Below are 25,183 nucleotides of genomic sequence, written 5' to 3' on the forward strand. Positions count from 1 at the left end.
ATTTAACGGCTGTGTTCTGATTTATTGGAGTTGGGGAACAGTATTGGGGTCGAACTAGGATATCTGAATTTGGTCAATCGGTAGAATTTCGCGTAGTCCTATCGCAATACACAATATATTTCGCGTTATAACAATAATATAATAATAAAGCATTAAAAAAATTGTTATATACACAAAAAGGCAACATGATTATATAATGATGAACTTAGTAGGCTGGTTGAATGTATAGGTCACCTATCATCTACACATTTCAACAACTTATTGTTTCTTGGTTTCTTTCAACACATTATTATGTCTATTAGGCACATAACATATTCAAGTGAACTGAGTCACAAGGCAAGCCCTCACATGGAATCCTGAAGGCCAAAGGAAAAAAGGAAGACCAAAGAACATATTATGCCGAGAAATGGAGACAGACATGAGAAGAATGAAGAAAAATTGGATAGAACTAGAAAGAAAGACCCATGACAGAGTGGGTTGAAGAATGCTGGTCGGTGTCCTATGCTCCATTGGGAGTAACAGGCGTAAGTAAGTAATATTCAAGTGAATTTATGAAAAGTTTACGACCTCTTACTGCACAACGTTAAAAAACACAAAAAAGACATTGTGGTGGCTGGCTATATCCACTGAAAACAATGAACATTATTCAAATCTCGACTCCTGAACTGCTAACATCTAACTAGAGAACGATCAATATTTATCATCAAGATCGATCAAGAAATAAGGAAAGGAATTTTCAATAGTTAACATTCAGTCTTTATTGACACATGCATTTTATACGGTACATCCAGCTGACGAATCTCAAATAGGAAGAAACATACATCCCAGATTTCACTGTTAATCACACACCATAATATCATTTATTAATTCTTACAAAAAAAAGTCTGAAAATAAATCTCGTAGAATTTTCGTGTTTCTTTTCTATGTTTTTCAGATTACAAATCACTTGTTATGGTAGACCAATCTCTGTCCAACACATACTACTCATAATCATTTAGCATTCCTGTTTTATCACATTTAAAAAGTCCGTCTGCTATTACCTCACTTTTTTACACTTCACTTACCTGTTGAGAAATAAAAGTCATGATATATATTTAAATCAGAAAACATCACACCAGACAAGATTCATGTTAAAAATCTATTATTTGGTTCTAAGTGTTCAATACAGTGGGTTATTATATAAAAACTTGAAAAGCAACTGCAGACTAGAGAGAAATGGATAAAAGTATATACCTATGACTGCATACAGGACATATGCTTATTAATAATGGATAGTAATTAGTATGATGAGTTTGTGCACATAGTTACACTTGTAATGGACATCACAGACTGACTTCAGTGGCGTACTGATAATTTAGTGGTTAGACGTCAAGCGCTCACCACGGAATCTAAAGAATACAGGTCCCATCTACAATAGGGTCAGAGATTCACACTGCCAAGTAGTGCTATACTAGGACGAGACGACTGTCCGTTGTTTCCTAGTTTTTAGTGATCGTCTAAATACAGCTGATTTGTGATATCAACCATAAAATGAATAGAAAATTGCATAAACAACTTACGGCATTAGGGATTCTTGAATAAAACTAAATATTTGTTTACCAACCATAATTATAACTAATTGTATGAATAGTTCGAAAAGACAATCACCTTGGTCACACTATTTTAAAAAGAAAACAGATGATAATAGAAATATGCAAGTACATAACAAAAATAAGCACAGACAAAACAATATTCATGAAGAAATGTTGTTATGTACAATTGACGTTTTATTAAAATAGACGAACCCCAGAATCCATTTCGTTAGTTAAGGATAATTAAGAATAAACTGTGGTTCTATTAAAAGCCTACAAACAATAAACAGAATATAAACCATTAAGAAACTCTTGGAGACTGAGGTGTCTTAGCGCACATCGTTAAGTGATGTGAGTGAGAACCTATTGGTCCATTTATTGAACTAATAATGGTGATATTTATGCCTCATAATTAACCTAGGTCTATCGATTAATGTAAAAAAATATGGGATATTTTCAGTTAGTGCTTTTTTTTTTTAAAGGAAACAGCAAATTTTAGCTAAGCTGAACATGAAACGGCTTTCCAAGGATAATCCACAACATACTATCGTGAGGTGAGTAGAATGTTGCAGTGAACACCATGAACTGACTGCAGTCAGACAACCACTGGAAACAAAACAAACATTGGACAGGTGCATCGACCTGAGATACCACTTCTCAAAAGTTTTCATCCATGATCTAATCAGGGATTAAATTTAGGACCTTCAGGCTTCTCAAAGAGTCTTTAACCTTCACATCGCTAGGTTGGTATCTAGTGGTTTACCTTTCTCACTTCGTCCAATTTGTGTTATTGCATCACCATTATTGATAAATGTCATTCGCTCGATATTGTTGAACACCAATGTTCACTGTTTTCCACTGAGATCTCAAGAGTTACCACTCAAATTCAGTCAATAGTAAGCATAAGTTTATTATCATTATTATTATAGTACGGAGTTGTAGAGATTGCCGAATTTGTAATTTCTGTCATAAATTCAGGAATGTCAAGCTTATTAACATCTATAGAATAGAATTGAAGAGATCATTTATCTAATCAGTTTAGGTAGTTCTTAGTTATCAGCTAGAGTCAACGTAAATGGTAAAGGTTGTTCATCTTATAGACATCAACCAATATATACATGGACAATTATGTAGTGGAACGTACATATAAAACATGAAACGTTTGTTCAAATTCTTACAACGAGTTTGAAGGAAACAAGTAACTGTGTTAAAATCATGCGTCAACCTAAGTGTTGTAAACTTTTATTGCAAACCAGCTACTTCTATTCCTTAATATTCTTCAGATAGTTCACTTCATTCAGCAAGTTCCCATATCAGAACGAGGTTGAACAGGAACATAATTATATTACAAATAAACAGGGTTGAATGGAAGTAGGAATCAAAATATGGATAACATTAGTATATTTATAATTTTTACACAAGAAAATTCTAATCTTCTTCAAGTATTGGCTTGCGCTGGTTGGTTAAGAAATGAACAATCAGAGTGTCCCAACATAATGATGCACGGAACACGCGTTAATTCATCCTGTATCCCACAAACACTAAGCTAGACCAATGTTGAAATCTAAAATTCTTAAGCGTCAACGATTGATTTGTAATAACTTATCATTAAGAGATAATTCAAAATTATTTTTTAAATCATAAGTTAACTTTAGGGCAAGTGTTGAAAGAAAACAATCAGTAATTCGTCTTTTATAAAAAGAAATGAAAAAAAATTAAATTTACTAGGATTATGTAGATACTTTCCTGGACTACGATATTTCACAACCCTAACTCCAACACAGTGAACGAGAATATTTCTATCCTCTTCTTTGCTGCTGCGTAAACTAGAGAAATAATTACCGATTTAATAATTGAAACCTTTTTATGATGACCTTAGAATATCACTTCGAAAAGTGATTTAAGTTAGTCGATGACACGTGAACTATAGTGATTAAAATTTATGAATTGAGTGTTTGTCACTAAATAAGGATCATGGTAAAAATGTATCGAGAGTCTATGAGCAGAGTTCAAATTGAATAATTTGATGTAACGAAAATTCATCTTAATCGACATTTAGGAGTATAGAATTGTGGAGATTCTTCAATTTCATTTAAACCACAGACCAATCTAAGTCAAACAATCATTGGAAACCTGAAAGCACTGGATAACCGTTCTACTCTACTTAGCAGTGCGGATCCACGCCCCCAACAAACCAGGGATCGAGTTCAGAACCTCGAATATCATTCACGACCGCTTAACCGCTGAGTCGGGATTCATTGGTATAAAATTTTATTCTTAATCAAGTGGTTTCAAAAAACCTAATCAATAATGATTCGCTCTGTCGTAAGCTGTATTTGAGGACTTCACATCTATAACAATTTGAACAATCTTATAACAATGATTTAAGATATTAATACGAGAAATGAAGGCCGGCATAAATGAACTCGGACATAAAGAAGACAAATATGATAAGAAAAATCAGTGTAAATCACACCAGTCTGGATATTAAATTCGGATCCATATAAAAGTGATCAGTTTAGAAACAATAAAAATAATTTCTGAACAGATTAATGAGTTGAATTTTCCAATGACTGATGCTTCACAGAGTCTAATTATTCAGCGTAAACGACTAACATACAAAACCATAGATGTTGAGTTAAGATAAAACTTATAATGTGTGTAAATTCACTTAGTATTGTTTGTTTGAATCTTCCGATTGATGTTTAGGACTGCAACTGGTCAGTCTCTAATTGGCATATGTGCATACTGTGAGTATTGCCTCGATATAGCCTTAATTCACAAGTATTGTAATCAAAGATGGATAGTGGCTAGCGATGGAATCCAGTTTGATGCGCGTTTCATCCTATTTGGGACCTGTCAGATGGATGTACCTGCATCTCAGAGTTGATGTTCACTCTGGGACTCGAACCTAGTAGCTTTCGCTTCAAACGCCATCGCGTTATCCACTCAGCTACTGAGTCCTGATAGCCACTCTGAGATGCAGGTACATACAGCTAACGAGTCCAAAATAGGACGAAACGCGCGTCAAACTGGATTCCACTGCTAGCCACTATCCATCTTTATAATATGCGCGTTTGAAAACTGAAGTTTTTTGGTCAGTCAAAATGTGACTAGTGTACGGGACCGGTGAATAGATGTATAAAGCCTGAGTGTATATATACAATAACCATATAGTCAGTCATATATGGTCGTATGAAAAATTGTCACTAGATGTGATATATATATATGTATATTCACAGGTTAGATGAGTATTAAACAGGAATTTGTTGTAATATTACATATTTTTTATCGAGAATTTTCTTATCATAACCAAATATAGACAGGTATTTAAGAAGGTTAGTCTTATTCATTATTCATATGGAAACTAAAAATTTTAATTAAAAGAATTTATAATGGTAATCAGTGATAACGATAGTTCATTAACTCTGTTATTTTTCTTGCTTAAGCAGAGCATAGATACAATAGAAGTATGTGAAAATATGATCTGTTTTCTTCGAACAGCCAAATCTGAAATATTAACTCTTATTTCATACATCAAGTTTCAAATAAGCAACAGAATTGGAGATATCAACGTAAGTGAAATAGTTAACAGTACGTTGACTTAACAATAAATTATATGAATGAATAATAACATCAATATCAAAGATGTTAACAATGCTAAAATGGTTAACAACTCCTGTGTTCGAACTCCTTGAAGTATCGTTTTATATGTTAAGCCTATATACTTTATTCTAGCTTCTGGCCAAACCAATTCGCCTGTCCGTTAGAGTCATATTTTCATCTTGTCAATTATTCACTTATTAATCCTGACCATTTTTGTATGAGCGTAGTTGTGTGTACCCTTCTTATCCTACCTATCACATGTCTGTCATTTATTCTTGTCTGACTATAAATATTGATTAACGCTTGCTTAAAGCGAATTGGCTTACCAGCCATCTCCAATACGTGTCATTTTTACTTCGCTCGCTGATATTCGCTCATGTGCTTATAACTTTTTGGCCTGCGTCATTTGACGATAAACTGTAGCTGCCGCTTCTCTTTGCCTTCTGGTATTATGCACCGTAAAGATTTGTATTATAATGGTTATCGAGGTGAATAACGAAGCACGGCACTACATCCTATCTGCACATGATTCAGTTTGATCAGCCAAGTAATTATACTAGCCGTTACATGCACACAAAATCGAGGATAGAAGTCTGTACTTGATAAAGAGTTATATTATTCATAAATCTATATTACACAATGACTTTTGGAGTCAGTGAACCAACTAAGCAGAAGCTATCCTCAAGAAAGATTGTAGAGAATGAATGATCATAAAATGATATTACTGAAAATGTGTAGTTATTGAGATTACTTATCGAGAAGTCCAGTATGTTCAAATCCTGAATCATTGAATCAGGTGTGAATAACCGAGTGTACGAGTGATCAGTAAAATATGATGTTATAATTGTAGCTAAGCTTCAATCTAATGAGTTATTCATTATTGATATGTAGTTCAGAAATCTTCTGGATATTTAAGAAAACGTCGAGTCCCAGAGTGAACATCAACTCTGAGATACGAGTATATCCAGCTGACGAGTCCCAAATAGGACGGAACGCGCGTCAAACTGGATTCCACTGCTAGCCACCATCCATTGTGGAACTCCTCAGCAGTGCGCATCCACGACCCACAATAGGGCGAAACGGTCATCCAGTGCTTCCAGGTTTTCCTTGGTGGTCTAGCTTCAATTGACTCATGTTTTCAACTATGCAAATACTAAATCTCCACAAAAACCCCTTCTGAAAATAAAAAGTCACAGTTACACAGTTACATTATACAACTATTTAGTAGTATGTTATATTCAATTTCTTAATTAATTAGATAAGAGATTCGAAGAATTCATTGGAATAATGTCTCTACCATTTAAAACATCAAAAAGACTAGGGTATGTTACTGATATAATGAAATTATAAATGAATTAGTTAGCATTTATAAAGTTGATTAACTAATAACAATATACAGTTGAGAGATTTTTTTCTAGATTTTCCTATTATAGACTTTGTTACAATAGAAACGATTATTTAATGTAGTTTATCCATGTAGACCAGATGAATGGTAAGATAGGAGTGAATTTTGTGTAAACTGCCAATATCTCATGTGAACTACATAGTTACGCTGAGTTCCATCTATTGATATCTCTACATTACATTCAGAACATAAGTATATCATAGACATTTAACTGGAATATAAGTATAGAGAAAATGTAGTAGTTGATACATAATAAGCAAAGATGGATGGTGGCTAGCAGCGAAATCCAGGACGCGCGTTTCATCCAATTCGGGACTAATCAGCTGAATGTATCTGCATCCTAGTGTTGGTGTCCAACCCCAGGACTCGAACTTAGTACCACTCGCCCAAAACCCCATCGCGTTATCCAAATAATACAAAATGCATTAATTCATACATAGTTTATTCATTCCAAAATGACTATGAAATGTATATATCTATATATATGGTGTTAATTTCAGAGGTGTTTCACATAAATCTCTCCGAATACTGACTTCTAGTCAATCAGTTATTAACATCGTAGAGCCTAGCATAAGTATGTATTAGCCCAATTTGCAATGACAATGAGAAAGACTAAAGATTGGACTCATATTTCGAGAAAAGAAAACAGGATAATAAAAAAATATGTATGGAAGGATATTGGCAAATGGAAGGAGGACTGGAAAGACGTTAAAAACTGAATAGTCTACTTATAATAGATAATTTACTTTACAAAAATATACATATAACCTTATAAATAATATGTAATAATACTTACACCAGTTGACTGAATTAATATATGTTCACTACCAGGAACAGCTGATGTTGGACCTTGTATAAATGCAATATAAAATATTGATGAATAGTAATTGACAAATTGTAATAGGTATCCTTCTTTTCAGTCTGCTATTATCATATTCAACTTGTGTACGATGATGTTCAATATCAGTTAATTTAGTAGCCATACGATCATAAACCTGGAAAATTAAAAAAATAGAATGAATTATTAAAATAAATAAGAAAAACTATAAGTATAGATAATTCTAGGAGTTCTAGTGAAAAGCCGTCAGTAGTAGAGTTCAACCGTGTCAAATGTAAGGCGGTAAACTATCGAAAACAATGGAAAATAGTTGAAGTTAGACTCCGGTTCAGTGGTCTAGAGGATAAGTGGTCACGTATGAGACCGAAGGTAGTGGGTTCAGTGCAGGGTTGTGGATGTGCACTGACGAGTCCCATGCTGGGACGAAATGGCCGTCCAGTGTGCTCCTAGGTTTTCAACGGTTCTCTAACATTGATCTTAATGAAAAATAAAAAGTTACATATTGTTTAGTAAAATGTTTAAATGTTAATCAAAGTTGGGAAACAAATTTAAGAAAAAATTGTGTGAATATTTGTAGATATCTTAACACTAAAAGTAGCTGAAGTATGTATTCATCTCTGTTCAAAAGAAATATGGTAGCTGGAAGTAATCAACACCACTCAGCCAAGGTTTCACGATGGTAGGTACTCATCAACAAGGCATGCCTACAATTTTACTTTTATTAAGGAATATCATCTCTCTCAAGATCACAGATACACCTTACTGACAGTTGCCAACTGGCATAAAACTATAGTCGAGTAGATTTTCCTGCTGAGTACCCACAACCAGATAATTTCAAAAGATACTCTTTATAGTCAACTTCAATCTACAACAGAAAACTAACTGAATGGTTATTGTCAATTAGTCTTACAGTACAGTAAAGTGTTCAGTAATGTGATACAGACCATGTTACAGTACGGATCGAAATTTTGAGCAGAAAACTAACTACTGTTAACATCGACCCTACGGTCCGAAATATTGAGTTCTAATTTATCCACTCCCTCTTAGTAAAAAGCTAATGAGTCGAAATTTATCTAAAATCAAAAATATCATACCACAAACTTTATAAAAACGTTACTGAAAAGAAACGTTTTCGACAATGAATTAAAATATTCCACGAATTATTGAATTTCCACTTTATGTGTGTTTATCAATGTTGTGTATGTGGTCAGACTTAACTACGATGCACCACTCCTAGTAGCACACAAAACCCACTACGTAAATGAAAAGATTGAGGTAGGTAATTTCAATTGCCCAGACGAATTTCGAAATGTTCCTATTATGCGTATATACATACATGCGCTTGTTCTACTATCTTACATGCAACAAGACAATTTGAACTTCGAAGATGACCCAGATCTCATATACCATATACACTAACGAATGCAGGTGAAGAAACCCAGTGTAGCAGTAGCCTCTCAAACAGTAGGCTTCAGCACACACAAGAAAAAGAGAAAGATCATCAAATACTACACGGTGAACACCAACCAAATCAAACTTGATGGAGCTCTCAAAGAGGTGGGCACTCTCACGAACCACGGAAACATCATCGACGAACAAGGAGAATTTGATGCAGATGTAAAGACAAGGATTGCCAAAGCAAGAGCAGCGATTCTACAGATGAAGAACATATGGAACTCAAAACAACTGTCAACCAATACCAAAGTCACAATCTTCAATACGAACGTCAAGACTGTTCTACCGTACGGAGTTGAAACTTCGAGAGCTATTATTATCAAAAAGTACAAGTATTTCTAAACAATTGTCTACGTAAATTATTGAATGTCCATCAACTAGATAACATCAGCAACAACCTACTGTGGCAAAGAACAAACCAACTCCAATCTGAAGAGGAAATTAAGAAAACATACTGCAGGTGGACAGGACATGCATTGTAGAAATCATCAAAGTGCATCACGAGGCAAGCGCTTACTCAGAATCCTGAAGGGAAAAGGAAAAGAGTAAGACCTAGGAACACATTGAGTGGGTAATTGGAAGCAGACATCAAAAGAATGAATACCAACTGAAGAGAATTGCCCAGGACAGAGTTCAATGGAGAATGCTGGTGGGTGGTCTATGCTCCTCTACGAGGGTTAACAGGGATAAGGAAGTGAATAAGTAGGCCTGTTCTTTTGAAAGACAAGGATATGACAAGAGCTTTACCAAAAAAACAAATGAAAGAAGAACACTTCAAAATCTAGCGACAGATTAAACATTGAAAAAACCACAGACTCTCGTAGCATACTTTTCTAACATGTACAAATTTTATAATAGATGAACACAATCAGTAGTCTAATTAAACTTACTAGTTTTAAAAAGAATATTGTCACTAAATTAACAAGAGATCCAGTCATAGTAGCAATCATACCAGCAGTACTTTGTACTATTGGATTATGATGACGGTACAGAATCACTTTGATCACTAATTTGTACAAAACCACACCAACAAGAAAAGCTAATGTGAGTATCACCTGTGAAATAGAAAGTATGCATACACATACATAATAAAAAGTGAGATAATAGTATGAATTCATAATTATTAACTGAGCAAAATCATCAACTTATCATCGCCTAAAAAAGACCCCAAAAATGTTTCTTCAAAGAAAGACCAATAATATATATCTGAGTCATTAGAGACTGACCAGTTTCAGTCCTAAACATCAATGGGAAAATTCAAACAAACAATACTAAGGGAATTTAAACTTTACCCCATTGCACAAGCAAGTGGCTATCAGGACTCAGTAGCTGAGTGGATAACGCGATGGCGTTTGAAGCGAAAGCTACTGGGTTCGAGTCCCAGAGTCAACATCAACTCTGAGATGCAGGTACATCCATCTGACAGGTCCCAAATAGGATGAAACGCGCATCAAACTGGATTCCATCGCTAGCCACTATCCATCTTTGATTACAATACTTGTGAATTAAGGCTATATCGAGGCAATACTCACAGTATGCACATATGCCAATTAGAGACTGACCAGTTGCAGTCCTAAACATCAATCGGAAGATTCAAACAAACAATACTAAGTGAATTTATCTGAGTCATTGTTTACAATAACTTTATCTTAATCAATCGGTTATAACCAACGTAAAATTTAGCGCATATACGCATAATTTCAAGTTGTCCAACCTATATCAGCATAGCGAGGTGAAATTACTAAAAGACCAGAATAAAAGATATAATAACAGTATGGATGATAATAAAAACGTTTAGACAAAGATATTATTATTCAAAAGGAAAGAATAGATTCGCTGCATAAAAAAGTGTAGGATAATTCTAAAACTCGAGATCTAAAATCAGTGAGTGAATGTATTTGTTCTATTCTAGCCGATTTTAAGTCATGTTAACCAACAACATCCTTACCCACTAGTAACAATAATCGTGCGGATTCCAACTGGATAGTCTGGACTCATCGACACAGCTTCATTAATTAGTCAATGACTTCATGGTCTGATGTCAGGAATAACTTCTTCAAGCTTTATAGTTATTAATCCTTCAAAAATCAGCTCAACAACCGTTGTGACCGAAAATCAGGGTGAGACGGATAAATAAAGTCGGCGAGCAAACCGTTTATGGCTCTACTATTCCACACTTTAGCGATTTTCACGATGTCATTATTGTCATAATCATAATTAACTCAACATGACATTCTACATATTTTGCATTGTATTCACCAGATTTTAGTCTATTTTGAATGTAACTCGAAATTTCAATGCGTTTTCCCCCACTAATTGTATAATTCGTAAGTAGTTAAGCTGGAATTGATATATCACATGGTGTAATTTGATAAAACTTTTTATGAGTATATTGTTTTGGTGATAATGATGGTTACTAAAACAGTAGCGATTTCTTACTGTTGATATTCAGAACTGTTAGTGATCAGTTTCAGTTGTCACAGCTTCACTTTTTTGAGTGAATTGTAAACTTACAGTATAATATTTATGACAGTTCAACACCAAATATATAGTGTAACTTAAATGTACAGTAGCAAATCATAACTAGGAATTACAATTGCAGGACTAAACAAATACTATATGGATACATTAACAAAATTACTTAGAGTACAACTGTTATCTAACACTTATGTTGAAACCAATGATATGTATTTTCATCATTTCAAAAAACAACAACAGGACAACATAAAAAGAGAATAAATGAACTTACAGTTAACAGAACAGTAGAGAAACTGACCAAGATAATTGGTACTTTACGTCGCCAAAATGGAATAAATGGTTCCACATACTATGAAAAAAATGGAAAAGCAAAAAGTTACATAGTATTCCCCACAAGTTGATCATGAATAAGGTGTTATTAAGAACCAAAAAGCACTTACTAAACATCTATTTCGTCATAGCAAGGGTTTTCTCAAGAGTCCATACTAACGAGCCCATTAGGCAGATCGTACCTTAAAAAATTCAGTTCTTCAGATAAATAATTATTAAAAACACTGGATCAATCATTACCTAACGGTATACATGTTCAACTACATACTTGTGTAATCCTGGTCGGCAGCTTATGTTCTACAGAAAGGTTAATGGGTGTCATTAAGTAAGAAAGTAATGTATCACTTTCTCTCTACTCAAAGTGTATACAATGGATCTTTCATGCTTGAAATAACAATTATTAACAGAAATATTCTATAGTACGTTGAATAAAAACTGATAATTATTTAAAGGTAAAAAATAAGACAGAGTAAACTCAATCTGAGAAGGAGTAAACAACATTAGAAATAAAAATTATAATAAAACATTCTTACTTACTCCAGTTAAGGAATTCACTTTACGAGGACACCTTTTACTAAGTAATGCCATAAATTCTGGTCTCGGCGGTTGATCCATTGGTTCTAGTGAGTATACATTCCAACGATAAGCTAATGAGACTTGCTTACGTTTCCACATTTCGAAAAATATTACAGCTATTTCATAAAAATGTAGAAACGATAGGAATTTAAGAAAAGATGATTGCATATGATTCATTCTATCATTTCTTAAGTAGTAATAAAAATATAAGTAATGGAGTATAACTAAATATTCCCACTTAACTAACTCTGATTATTTGTCGAGACAGATTTACTAAGCTATTGACGTGTTGAAGCTACAAATATAGAAAGGGAAAGCCATACCATTTCACTATTTCATGAGTGAGATATAAGATTCAACAACTTACACAAATGACTAGTCACGAACTTGCATTGAGTATAATAGTATTTGTTGAAGCTCAAAGTATGTTAGAGTGTACAAAAAATGTACGAACCCATCTATTCAATGACAGAGGGTTAGAATTGTGTAGAAAAATTCAGATAAGGTGATCGAAAGGTCTGAGAGGGAAGCAAATCAATGCCGGTAAGTCATGATGAAAAATAATCCTAATGATACAGAAACCCATTTGTTGGGGACATCAGGTCCCCAGAACTCACTTGGAAAAGGTCCTAAATCTGTAATTTTATCATGAAAATTTAAATTTTATGCTTTCGTGCCAGGAGACGCTTGATTGACCTACAGCTTACATTTCCCACTCGGAAATCCTTGACTGTCATTGGTTGACGGATTTTTTTAGTACGCTATTTTGTGGCTCTCCCCGAGGGCGTTTCTATTATAGTATAAATAAGCTTGATTTGTGTGCTTAGTGACCTCGTATTTTCTGGGTGCTTGTAGAAAACATTCTCTGCGCCTCATCAAGACTCCTTGATCTAGTTAGCAGGGCCGTGGACAACGGATTACAATAGCTTATCGTGCCACTGTGTCTTTGACCTTTTCGTTCTGTTCACCGAGTAACGTGAACTCTTATCAGCATTAAGCATATCACCTTTACTTACACCTCTATATATTCATTTAAAATACTGGTTTCACTCTTCTAAAAAAAGCTCTATTTGTTTGTAAAGTATACACAGAAAACAAAACAGATTCTTCACTAAACATCTTTATCTGTCTCAAGTTTTAGAGTTAGTTTTCCGCAGGGCAACACAATTCTAGGAAATGGGAAGACTTAGAAATGTGTTACATATTTGAAGGTAGTTTACAAGTAACTTTGTTTGATTGTGAATCAATAGCTAGTTGGCACTAGTTAGTAAAGCGTATCTGTAATTATTAAGAGAATTAGTGTGCTTGTGCAGTCCGAGCCCCGGTCACTCGGATTTACAGTATGACACCGTACCACTGAACTATTAGAGCTGTAAGTGAACTCTTGAAGGACTGAAGTATTTACGGTTAAGTGACCAATATCATGTTTGTCAAGTGTTTTAGTGCTGATCGATCAAGAAATTCGGAAATGTACCAATCATCTAGACGATAAATATTCCAGACTGCTATTCATATAGGAAACCAAAATGAAAATGAAATATATTTTGTTATACAAAAGTTTAAAATTCTTGAAAACGTTATAAAGAGAATCGACATACCCCACAAAGACATAACCACAGCGAATAAAACAGTTCCTTCATGATCCACTAACCGCATTAACTTAGTGCGTAAACAAGATGTGTCCAGAGTCCAAAATTTGCATTTCGGTGATTTACATAGTGGACACATATATATATTTTGACCGAGATCACATACTTCATGGCTTGAAAACAATATCGATATTAACAAAAAGGAAAGAAAATAAGCTGAGTTGTAGGAGGCACATATTAAAAAAGGGCGAGACTATACTTTATGGACGAACCAATCAGGTATAAGATAACAGGTCTCGGATTTCGGCGCAAAGTTCACTCATCTATTTAGAGAAATAGAGTTTTGGCATTATAGCTGATGTCAGTTCCTGATGAAAACCTTAAGTCTGCTTCTTAACCTTAAACATCAACTGTAAATCGTAATTCTAATTTCTCACACTGGTTTAGAACCCTCACTTCGTCCTAGTTATTAGGTGGACACTCTGAAGGTCACTTTAGCATCGCTCCAAAGTCGCCCATAAACTATAATCTCATCTAAAAAAGACAGCCATCTTGATTAAAACAAGAATCAGTGAAAATATTCAGTCAGTCAGTCAGTCAGCTACAACGTAGAACCAGGCACATATATGCATCGGTCCAAATTGCCATACCTCGTTAGCACAACAAGATCAACACCGGATTCATAGAAGTAGTTAATTTAGTGGTGGTAGTATATAAAAGAAAGATTGTATATAAGGATATGGTACAGGAAGAAATATAGATACAAAGCCATTTTAATCTCAAGGTATAAGGAAAGATAAAGAGTGTATACACCTACGCCATTGTGATCGATTCTGAGCCATGTCACACAGAATCTCCAACCATTGGTTACGATAGTCACGCGGACCCCAACCAGGTATTCTGTATCTACCAACATGACTCAGACTAGAAGTTAGTGACTTCAAGCACTGATGCCACGTTTTGGTTTGACCACCCCTAACTTTCTTCGAAACATCCCCTACACTAGTCATCATAGAGCGTCGTGGTAATCGGTGTTCAGGCATACGTAACACGTGGCCCAACCATCTCAGTCGATGAAGATTCATCACCTCATCAACTGATTTACCATCATTCCCCAATATCCTGTGTCTAACCTCACTATTACTTACCCGGTGATCCCAGCAGATGCGAGCAATATTTCTAAGACATCTGTGGTCAAATACTAGTAACTTACGAGTATCTTCTACTCTTAATGGCCATGTTTCACAGCCGTAAATTAGAACAGAGCGAACTGTTGTGCAGTATACTCGTCCCTTAATTGATAGACGGATATCTCGTCTTCGCCATAAGTGACGTAAGTTGGCAAAAGCCAAACGAGCTTTTCGAATCCGTGAAGATATTTCGTCACACACCAGCCCATTAGGGCTGATCAGACTATTGCTGTACGTAAAATAAATCAAAAGACAGTCTTTTTAAGTAACATAGAAATTATCCACAAACACATGACTACAACTCGTGATTTTTAAACTTAGCAATAGAGTTTGATAATTAAGAGTTGATTAATGTATCGGACAATATACAGTCCTTTTTCTTACTCTTGCATGGAAGCTAGAGCTACTACTCCGTGAACTTTCAGAATTAAAACAGATACAAATGGATTAGAATTTACATGCTAAGTGAAGTGAAAATTTTGAAATACTTTAAATATTAAACACTAAGTGTGATGTAATGCAAAATTGAAACATGTAGCTTCTCTGTAAAACTATAAAACCAGATTCAAGTAATCTGTAGTGCCGTGCTTCGTCAATTGTTCACTTTGATAACCGCTATATTTCCAATCTTAGTGAATAGTTAACAAAGTTAAAATATGATTCAAGATGGATGGGTAAATTGGCTTGTCCTGAAGCTACAATAAGGTATATGGGTTTAACATATCAACCAACACTACAAATCCTATGAGTGAAAATGTATTAAAACCAATATAAACAATCTTACTTCACAGAATACTACTTATTGTTAAAAAGAATTAGAGGAGCAATTTTTTATTGGAACACTGAGCAATGAGCATTCACGGTTTCAATTGAATTCAAGTTCATATCAAAGATTTCAATACATCTTGTTAATAATTTAATAGATGAGTTAATGAAACTACACGACATTAAAAATCTTGACAGCAAACAACAACTGTCAACAGACACATTGGTAACATTGACATGTGTTAGTGTAGGGTTGTGTAGATTGTTGAATTTCATTGAAATCATGAACCGATCAAAGGAAGACAAGCACTGGACGGCTACCATTGAAACCTGGCTCAATGGTCTAAAGGTTAAGGAATCGTGCGCGAGACCAGAGGCTCCCATTTGCAGGGTTGTGAATGGGCACTGCTGAGAAATCCCGTACTGTTAGGGTAGACCAATTGCTGTCAAACACATAATACTCATAATGATTGAGCATTCCTATTCTATCACATTTAAAATATCCGTCTGCCATTACCTCACTTTTTTACACTTCACTTACCTGATGAAAAATCAGTCACGATATATGTTTAAATCAGAAAACATCACACCAGACAAGATTCATGTTAAAAACCTATTATTTGGTTCTAAGTGTTCAATACAGTGGGTTTTTGTATAAAAACTTGAAAAGCAACTGCAGACTAGAGAGAAATGGATAAAAGTTTACATCTACGACTCCATACAGGACATATACCTATTAATGGATAGTAAATAGTATGGTGAGTTCGTGCACATAGTTACATTTGTAATGGATATCACAGACTGACCTCAGTGGCATACTGATAATTTAGTGTTTAAACGTCAAGCGCTCACCACGGAATCTAAAGAATACAGGTCCTATCTACAATAGGGTCAGAGATTCACACTGCCAAAGAGTCCTATACTAGGACGAGACGGCTGTCCAAACTGGACATCAATCAATATTTATCGTCAGGATCGATCAAGAAATAAGGAAACTTATTGAAATACTTTGTGATGAAAATTCTATATTGTACCGAAAATATAATACTGAATTAAGCCATTAATAATTTCTGACTAATATAAGTTGAATAAAAGGTACAATCACTGTTAGGTAATCATGGTTCAATAAATAACAAATTAACTTTTTCTGCAATTACGATGTATAGTACTTCGATATACACTTGCACAAACATCTATTCACGTGATAAAAAATCTAAAAAAAATTTATTGATTAATTTGTAGATAACACATATACACTATTTCATTGATTACTTTTCAGATTGTAATTCTTTAGAGAAAAAAAAACCTACCAAACAAGTTAGTGATTGTTAAAGAGTGAAAAGAAGTTACCGACCGAAAGAAATGAATAGTTAACAGCTTTATCCTATGATTTGTTCGATAATTTATTATTTATTTATTTAAACACATTAACATTGGTACAAGGAGACCATATGATTTATGTGAGAGTTGGGATACTGAATTAGATAGTTTTCTTAGGGAGCCACTTCCCAAGCCTTTGATCTAAAATTCTGATCCACAAGACAGAGGAGCAACATTAAAAGAGGTGCAGTCCCATGGCAACCAGTCACCAACAGTAGATTCATAGGCCATTTTGTTCTCTCAGAATCAGGATTTTCTAACTCCCCTGGGTGGACTCTCTGTATCCACTGACCTGATTAAGGCACCATACATTCGCTTTTTGTCTTCTCGATTTCGGAAACATCATCGCTGCGAGAAGACAGTGAGTAGGACTTCCTTGGCAGTGGTTGAATACACGTAGCCATGTGAGAGCATTCCGAGAGGGAGAGCTAATTCTGCCCGCCTTTGACTGTGCCATGGCATTTGGGGGGTGATTTGTTCAATAAACGAGTTATTTTCTGATCTTCATGTATTTGCCTTCGAACCAAATTCTATGTACAATATTTTATGATACTACGTGGTTGTGCAAACAGAAATAAGTGGAGTTGAACTCAAACCTGAAACCCGATGACAGAAAACCCGGACATCTTAACAAATACGCTATTGTTTTATCTCACAAGGTGTGAGAGTCCTAGTGAAGACTGTTCCTAAAGACAAATTTATAATTTATGACTTTCGATTCTCTCATCATTGACTTACAATTCGTAATTGACCAAAAAGAGTCATCAGACAGTAGTCAAAAATCATTTAAGTGATAGAGGGAAGCGATAAAAGCAATAAAATAACTGGTGAGTTACAGGTTTGGATCCACCTCTGCCAACTTCACTTTCGGAAGCTTAATGCATTGGTTATTAGTCGATACAAACAATTTCAAAAAAGTTGAATCCATGATCATATATTTGGTACATAAGTCATATTATTTATATTGATTATATTTACAAATAGTGTTGAGACACTAGTTAACTGAAAGATAGAATATATTATGTAGGTAATTTGAACTTAACAGGGCAACCATGATAAGTAAACCGGAAAAAGGATAAGCCTATCAAAAGTGAAAATGATATAAGAGGGTATATATCATGATTCCGCTGGACATTGTGTGTTCAAACCAAGTTTATTGAAAATAATCTGATTAGATTCTCTTGTCGGTGGATGGAATTCACAGAATAAAGACAAGAGTATTTCCGACAAACTCATAATCGACACCGTATCAACAAACAATAAATAAACAAACACTTTGGTAGTGCATGGATATATATATATGCACAATTTATACAACTTACATAATCGAGTCGGATTTTAAATCCAATAGACCAAATAGAAAAACAATAATTCCCAATATTGCAATTGGTAAAAGCCAAGCTGTGTAGAAACCAAGCCAAGCAAAATAGAAAGCCACAGCTTCACCGAAATAATATCTAATTTGAATTGTAAGATGTAAAAAAAGCGCTGAAATTATTGTGTGAAATATAAATCTAGTTTTAGGACAACGGTAATTGTGGTGATTACAGAATTTTAATGGTTTAAGTCACGAACAGATCTTAGTTAAACCATCACTGAGATCATGGAAGCACTGATCGGCTGTTCTGTCCCAGAATGAGATTCCCCATCAGTGCTCATCCATAAATCTGTACCCATGAATCGAACCCAAGACCTTCAACTTTGCACGTTGACACTTAACCTCTAAAACACTGAGCAAGAATCCGGTATTGTACTCGTCTAACTTTAGTCAATTTATGATGCTATCCAACCTTTATCTATTGCCTGGAATGGATAACTCTCACTCTTAGTGTGGTTGAATTTCATTGTTCAGGGCTTCTCACTAGAATTCCAGGATTCGCATCTTGAAGCTAGTCACCAGTGAGTACAATATTATCAGTACAGGGAGATTTTTGAATACTGTATAACTTTCACAATCTGAATCATTAAATGATCTTATCTTAACTATCATCGAAAACTTGTAATCGATTGCAGCTAGATAGGTGTACCACTGGATGCTGGCTCAGTGGTTTAAAGAGCAAGTTTTAGTGCGTATTAACGTGCAAGGTTGAAGGTCTTGGGTTCGATTCATGGGCACAGGTTTATGAATGATCACTGATGAGGAATCTCATACTGGGACAGAACGGCTGTTCAGTGCTTCCAGGTTCTCAATGGTGGTTAGGTTAAGTGTATTCTCTATTCAAGCTATAATAAGTCTATTATTCTTATAACGTTATATTATGAAGTGTCAATTCTTTCTGAATTCTCGTCTGACAGATATATATCTCCTGAATTATTCAAACGGCTCGCTAAGTAATCGATTACTTTTCAAATAATGAACACAGAAGTACTTGAATATTTATCTCCGAATAAATCTTTACTTCATGAATTAAAATTTATCACAAAAAAGTAGAGAGTAAGCAACTTAAGATCCAGTTCTTTACAGAATGAAGAAGTTTAGAGAGTCATTATATGATTAGAAGAAACTTGAATAAATCACAATTCAGCTGAATTACTTCGATGTACACTATTAACCCATGGATACATATATACTGTCGACCTTGTGGAGATTGTATTATGTTTATATTTGAATTTACGGGTCGGTCTAAGCTAGGTCACAATGGAAAACCGGAAAACACTAGAAGACCGTTTCGTCCTAGTACGAGACTTCTCTGCAGTGCACCTTCACGATCCCGCACACGGATTTCGAACCCAAGATTTTCGGTCTCTCGTGAGGATCCTTAACCTCTAGACCACTGACTCATTCGCTTCAGACAATGGATGAGAGGTTGAGCAAGACCATGGATAGGCTCAGTGGCCTAGTGGCTAAGCGTCCGCGTGCGAGACTGCAGGTCCTGAGTCCCAGCCCCGAGTGCGGGATGGTGGATGTGCTCTTCTGAGCAGTCTTATATTATATATTCGGTTAGTATGACATTTACTGTTCGCTTCTATTAATTTAGCGTGTTATTTGTTCAATATAACACTCAATGGCATAATTCCAGTGTAAAATTCAGTTTCATTCCAAACTGTTCCGGTTATGTATGACACTATTTGACTGATTATTAAATGACATTAAAATCGATAAACAAATAAGTGTGCTTGATCAAAAAATTATGGCCAGGCTACTGGATGATGAATAACGTCTTCACATGCTATCAGTTTTCGCCTTCTTATTTATGTCGTGCAAACCTGTTTTCGAAATGGTGAAGATTTGTGGCTTAGGTTGAACGATGAAAGCTCCACGACCAAACCATCCAGCTCAGAGAACAAAACTCCATTAAAACTGGATTCCTCCAACAATCTAAGTCTAGTTGTAATAAGAATTCAGTTACTTAAGCTTCACTCTAAAAGACTTCCAGATATTGATGATCACAATCGTATAGAATTACTTAGAATTGTCAGTTTAATATTCGGTAAAAAACCCTATTTACTTGCCCAAATTAATTTTGTACTTGATGGTACACAGACGTCTACGACAAAAAGACATCCATTTTAGTAAAACAGTCATTCAGCATTTCTAGGATCCATAAGAAAACTCTTGTCAAATGCAAAACACAATAAAAATGAAAACGACTGACGGATTATTTAGAAATTAGACGAAACACTCTCATGATATCAAACAACATTATATCCTGAAAATGTAAAGACCTACTTTGCATTTTTTAAAAAATTATTCAAACACTTACCGAATATAACTGATAGGTTGACATTTAAATAACATTTTATATGAAGCCCAATAACGTTGAAGTAAGATTCGATTATTGAATTCGGTCGGCGCCAGAGTACTACCAGCAGGCTATAAGTAATGTAACAGATAACTAGACTAAAATGGTTTTTTTTACAGCGAATAAATACTTAACTAATTGAATTGTGAAGAATGACTTGTTGAAGTAAAAAAGAATAATAAAGTAGAAAGAGTTGTAAGATCAATGCAACTAAACAGATCATGTTAAAATGATAGTTTATCATGACAATGACCTAGCGAAGTTTTAGAATAAATAGATTATGGTTAGTACTGGAGTCCGATACACGCATTTCGTCCTGTGTAGGACTCGTCGGGTGAATAGGCCTGCACCTCAGTGTTGATATTCAAATTGGGGCTAGAAAAGAATTTTAAATATCATCACAGATAGTTCAATCAAATATGGCAATAACAACCTAATATAAATTTGTTATGAACTTAGAGAGCTTGCAGTTACAAGTCAAGATAACGACTTAAACCATGAGAGACAGTCGTTATAGATGGACAAATGTATCAAAATTTTAGAATATTATTTATCGAATCTTAAATTACTGACCGAGTCACACTGTGGTCCTTGCTACATCCTGAGGCCTTGGATTATACTCCTGTATACAAAAGCCACAAGTACCCGATGTTAAATTACCAACCTAAGACGAATTAACTAAACAGTACATTCGACTATATTGCAGTGTTCCATTAGTTGAAATAATCTAAAACTTTTATATAAAAAACTTTTACTTCTGTGTCCCATTATGTGAAAATATTCATTGAAATGTATTCGTCATGAAAATAAACAATACGTACATAGAATTTCATTGAAAATGAAAAACAAAGCAATAATCAGATACAATATAAATCAATAAACTGAATAACAAAAATGAATATCATGAAGCGAATAAGTTTATTTTGTAAGCAAATAGCTGAAAAGTACCAAAGAAACTTGAAGGCTGAGGATACCAGTCACACTTTCAATGTTCAAGTATTGAGAATTATATTGAGAGCACTTGTAGAGGCTAGCCCGACGAAAAGCTTACATAGCTTATTCTAGATTTCGGACAGACCTTGTTAATGATTTGCCTCACTTCGCCTTAATCCGACCTGACTACAAATAACGATTTACACTTGGTTAAAATGAGTTGGCTCACAAGCGTTCTCCAACGCGCAACATTTCGCTTCGCTCTTTTCTCTTCAGTTCGTTCCTCCGATTGTCTGTCTAGGTCAATGAGTGTACAAAATATGCGTATTGAAAACTTCATTTTCGTATTTGACTTATTTAATTCGTTTATTCACTAACACGATTAAAGTCGAGGGTAATATACGAGGATTGACAATATGTATATTTCAATAACAATCATAATACGATTTCAATAGAGTCAGATATAGGGCTGACAAATACTTTCAATCATTTTTAAAAATCTAATAAGTCGGTTATTGTTGCATGTGGGAGTGAAATTTCCACCAGAGCATTCATTTCCAAATCGAACTTTCAATTTATACGTGTTGTTTTTATTCTATAGGTTGAGTTGCGCTACACTGATATGTTTATAACGTATAGTTTCGAATAACTCCAGACTCTTTAAATGAAACTTTCAATGAGTACTCACCTACGAAATGAACGAAAAAAAGGCCGACAGTACCGGACATAACGCATAATACCTGAACACTGAGAACATGACGGATAATCTCAAACTAAAATGAAATGTGTTTTCATTGAAAACATAAAACTATGGTACAAAATAAGATAAAGATCGACAACTAAACACCAATTTATACATACACACATACAGATAAACAAAGCTTCAAAATATCAAACAGTTAGTGAGTGAGTGAGTATACTGACACAAATAAGGTTGTAACATCAATTATTTTGCATATAACTGATAAGCAATCTAAACAAAACATGAATGATCTAAAGAAGAATAGGTTTAAAAGTGATCGATACACAGAATATCAATACTCGTGCCATTAATGGGTAAATGGTAATATCTTGGGCATTAGTCTTAAGTCACCATTATACTATTAGGAGAGTTCGTTGAAGTTAACTGACCTTATGTTGTTAAGCCCTAAATGGATACTTTGTCTTCATGTTACGATTGGAAGTAGTGTATTTTAGAACTATGTTTCATGCTAGTAGACACTCGTTGGAAAGATGAACTTGGGATCTTCAGAGAATCGATATTGCTTTAAAGATTCAAACTTACATCAGTCAGTGCTGGTAGAATTTGATCAACAGTGAAGATGAGATAAAATGACATTGTTTTCTATTCAGTGAAGCATAAATGTTAACATGATAATATTACAAGAGGTAATGAAGTCTACAGACTAATTGGTTAGGGTCTGAGCTATTACGAATCATAACTATCATACTTAAACACAAGCTAAGGAAAAAAGCAGACATCAAAGTGCATCCAAATACTGAATAACTTTTGTACAAGCCACTAAATAGTCGAATGTCATTTGAGTTAGCTCCGTGATCTTATTAATATATAATTTCACAGAAAATTCGAAATAAGAATGTAATGTGAACCAGTAATGACGTGTTCTTATGTATGAACCTCAGCTACTTTGTTAGAGCGTGAATATGATGCACAAAGAATCGAAAAAGATATGAATATATGAACCAACACATTTGATAGTTTTTTTTTCGTGTAAATCACTAAGCTTAGATAAACTATTTATTGGAATCGATCAAGTCAGTGTTGATGACACAGGAACTTAGAGATGGGATTCCATAGGTTTCGCAGTACAAAAACAATTCGATTAAATTGAAGGTGTTGACTACTAGATCTTCACACATTAAAATGAAGATATCATACTAAGTAGGACATCTGTAAGTACGAGAAGTACTATACGTTGTCGAAAAGTAAAGTACTTCTGCAAAAGTTTCAGGAGCCTGAACCTTAACTCACATTTTATAGTGAGCTGTTAAAAGTAGTCGCAAAGTTAGTGTACCTGAGTAATTGTGCAAGTGATGGTAATTTTGTGAAAAGTAAGATCAGTCTACTTATAGTGAAAGCCAGAGCGGCTTATGCCGACCCGGGACACCTTGAGTATAATCGTGATATTAACTCAGTTATAAAATGTCAAATTTAAAATGCGTCGGTGAGGACAATATCGCCCTATGCCTTTGAAACCTGGTCAAATCGGCGAGTCTCAGGGTTCAATCATCGTTGTGTCCGAAGGACTGATGGAATCTGATGACTAAACCGTGTTAGAAATGCCGAGGTTGAACAATGTGACTTTGAGAGCAGTCACGAAAACTCAACTGGCGTTGCTATATCGACACACTGATTTCGGTAACTTGAGTAGTTTTTACGAATGTTATCTACATAGTGAATTATTTCCTTGCACTAGGACTGGGTAGTGGAAAGCAGAGATGGTCAGTTTATAACAAATAACTGTGGTATAAAAGAAAGTTATAAAGGACTGGAGGCATATGTCGGTCCAACATGACTTCCTAGTTGGAATCCTAGAAATCATACAACTCAGTGGCTTAAGATATTATCAGATATTGTTCTAAGCAGAAGGCTATGTAGATGCTATTACAGTTTTTTTATTTACACCGTTCATAAACATGAGAGAAATTCCTTTACTTGGAAAAATCCATTTTGGTTATATTTTAGACCAAACTTCATCTTTTGTTTGTTGTACTAAGTTACCCTTCTTGATTTCTTCACAACATTATCTCTATATTCTGTGTAGTGCATTCTACTAAAAGTATCCAGCTGAACAAGCTTTTACGTAGTAAATAAATCATAAGATATAAATGTTCAATAGTCCATTCAATAATGAGGTTGTAAGAACGCATTGCTAAGCCGTTTCAAACATATGATACACATCAAGTTCTTGATTTAGACAGTTCACTATATTGTGTCAGTTCATGATATAAATCATCTCCAATGACTTGTCATTATATTATTACTTAAAGAGAACCAGGCAACAAATTGAATGTGATTACACTCATAAAACAATGAATACATCGAATAAGAAAGAAAAAAGACTTGTTCGAAACATCATTTACAATGATCATGTTCCATGTAACCCTTGATAATGTGTAATTGTGATATTACAACATATATAGGTAATCATGAAAAATAATGTGATTATATGTAAATGATATGTACTACTGAAACAACAAAATAGTGTACACCATTTTGTGAGGGGGAGAAACAAAACCCAAAAAAAAGAAACAACAAAAAAAAACAAATTAAAAGTATTAATTTGATGAATAAGCAAACAT

The 25,183-nt window shown here is 34.5% G+C and overlaps 1 protein-coding gene across 1 annotated transcript in view; it reads right to left on the minus strand.

The window, feature by feature from the left end:
* Smp_141530 (putative anoctamin) overlaps positions 1 to 25,183 on the minus strand; it is a gene marked incomplete at both ends in the record, with an annotated part of 60,068 nt that overhangs the window by 7,960 nt on the left and 26,925 nt on the right. The window contains 8 exons of the mRNA XM_018798306.1: positions 1,560 to 1,614; positions 7,475 to 7,577; positions 9,766 to 9,930; positions 11,625 to 11,702; positions 12,221 to 12,375; positions 13,858 to 14,021; positions 18,506 to 18,640; positions 20,888 to 20,997. Coding sequence (XP_018653261.1) covers positions 1,560 to 1,614; positions 7,475 to 7,577; positions 9,766 to 9,930; positions 11,625 to 11,702; positions 12,221 to 12,375; positions 13,858 to 14,021; positions 18,506 to 18,640; positions 20,888 to 20,997 — 965 coding nt within the window. The remainder of the gene's footprint in view (positions 1 to 1,559; positions 1,615 to 7,474; positions 7,578 to 9,765; positions 9,931 to 11,624; positions 11,703 to 12,220; positions 12,376 to 13,857; positions 14,022 to 18,505; positions 18,641 to 20,887; positions 20,998 to 25,183) is intronic.

Source organism: Schistosoma mansoni, chromosome 6 (assembly GCF_000237925.1).
Source record: "Schistosoma mansoni strain Puerto Rico chromosome 6, complete genome".
Classification (NCBI taxonomy): Eukaryota; Metazoa; Platyhelminthes; class Trematoda; order Strigeidida; family Schistosomatidae; genus Schistosoma; species Schistosoma mansoni.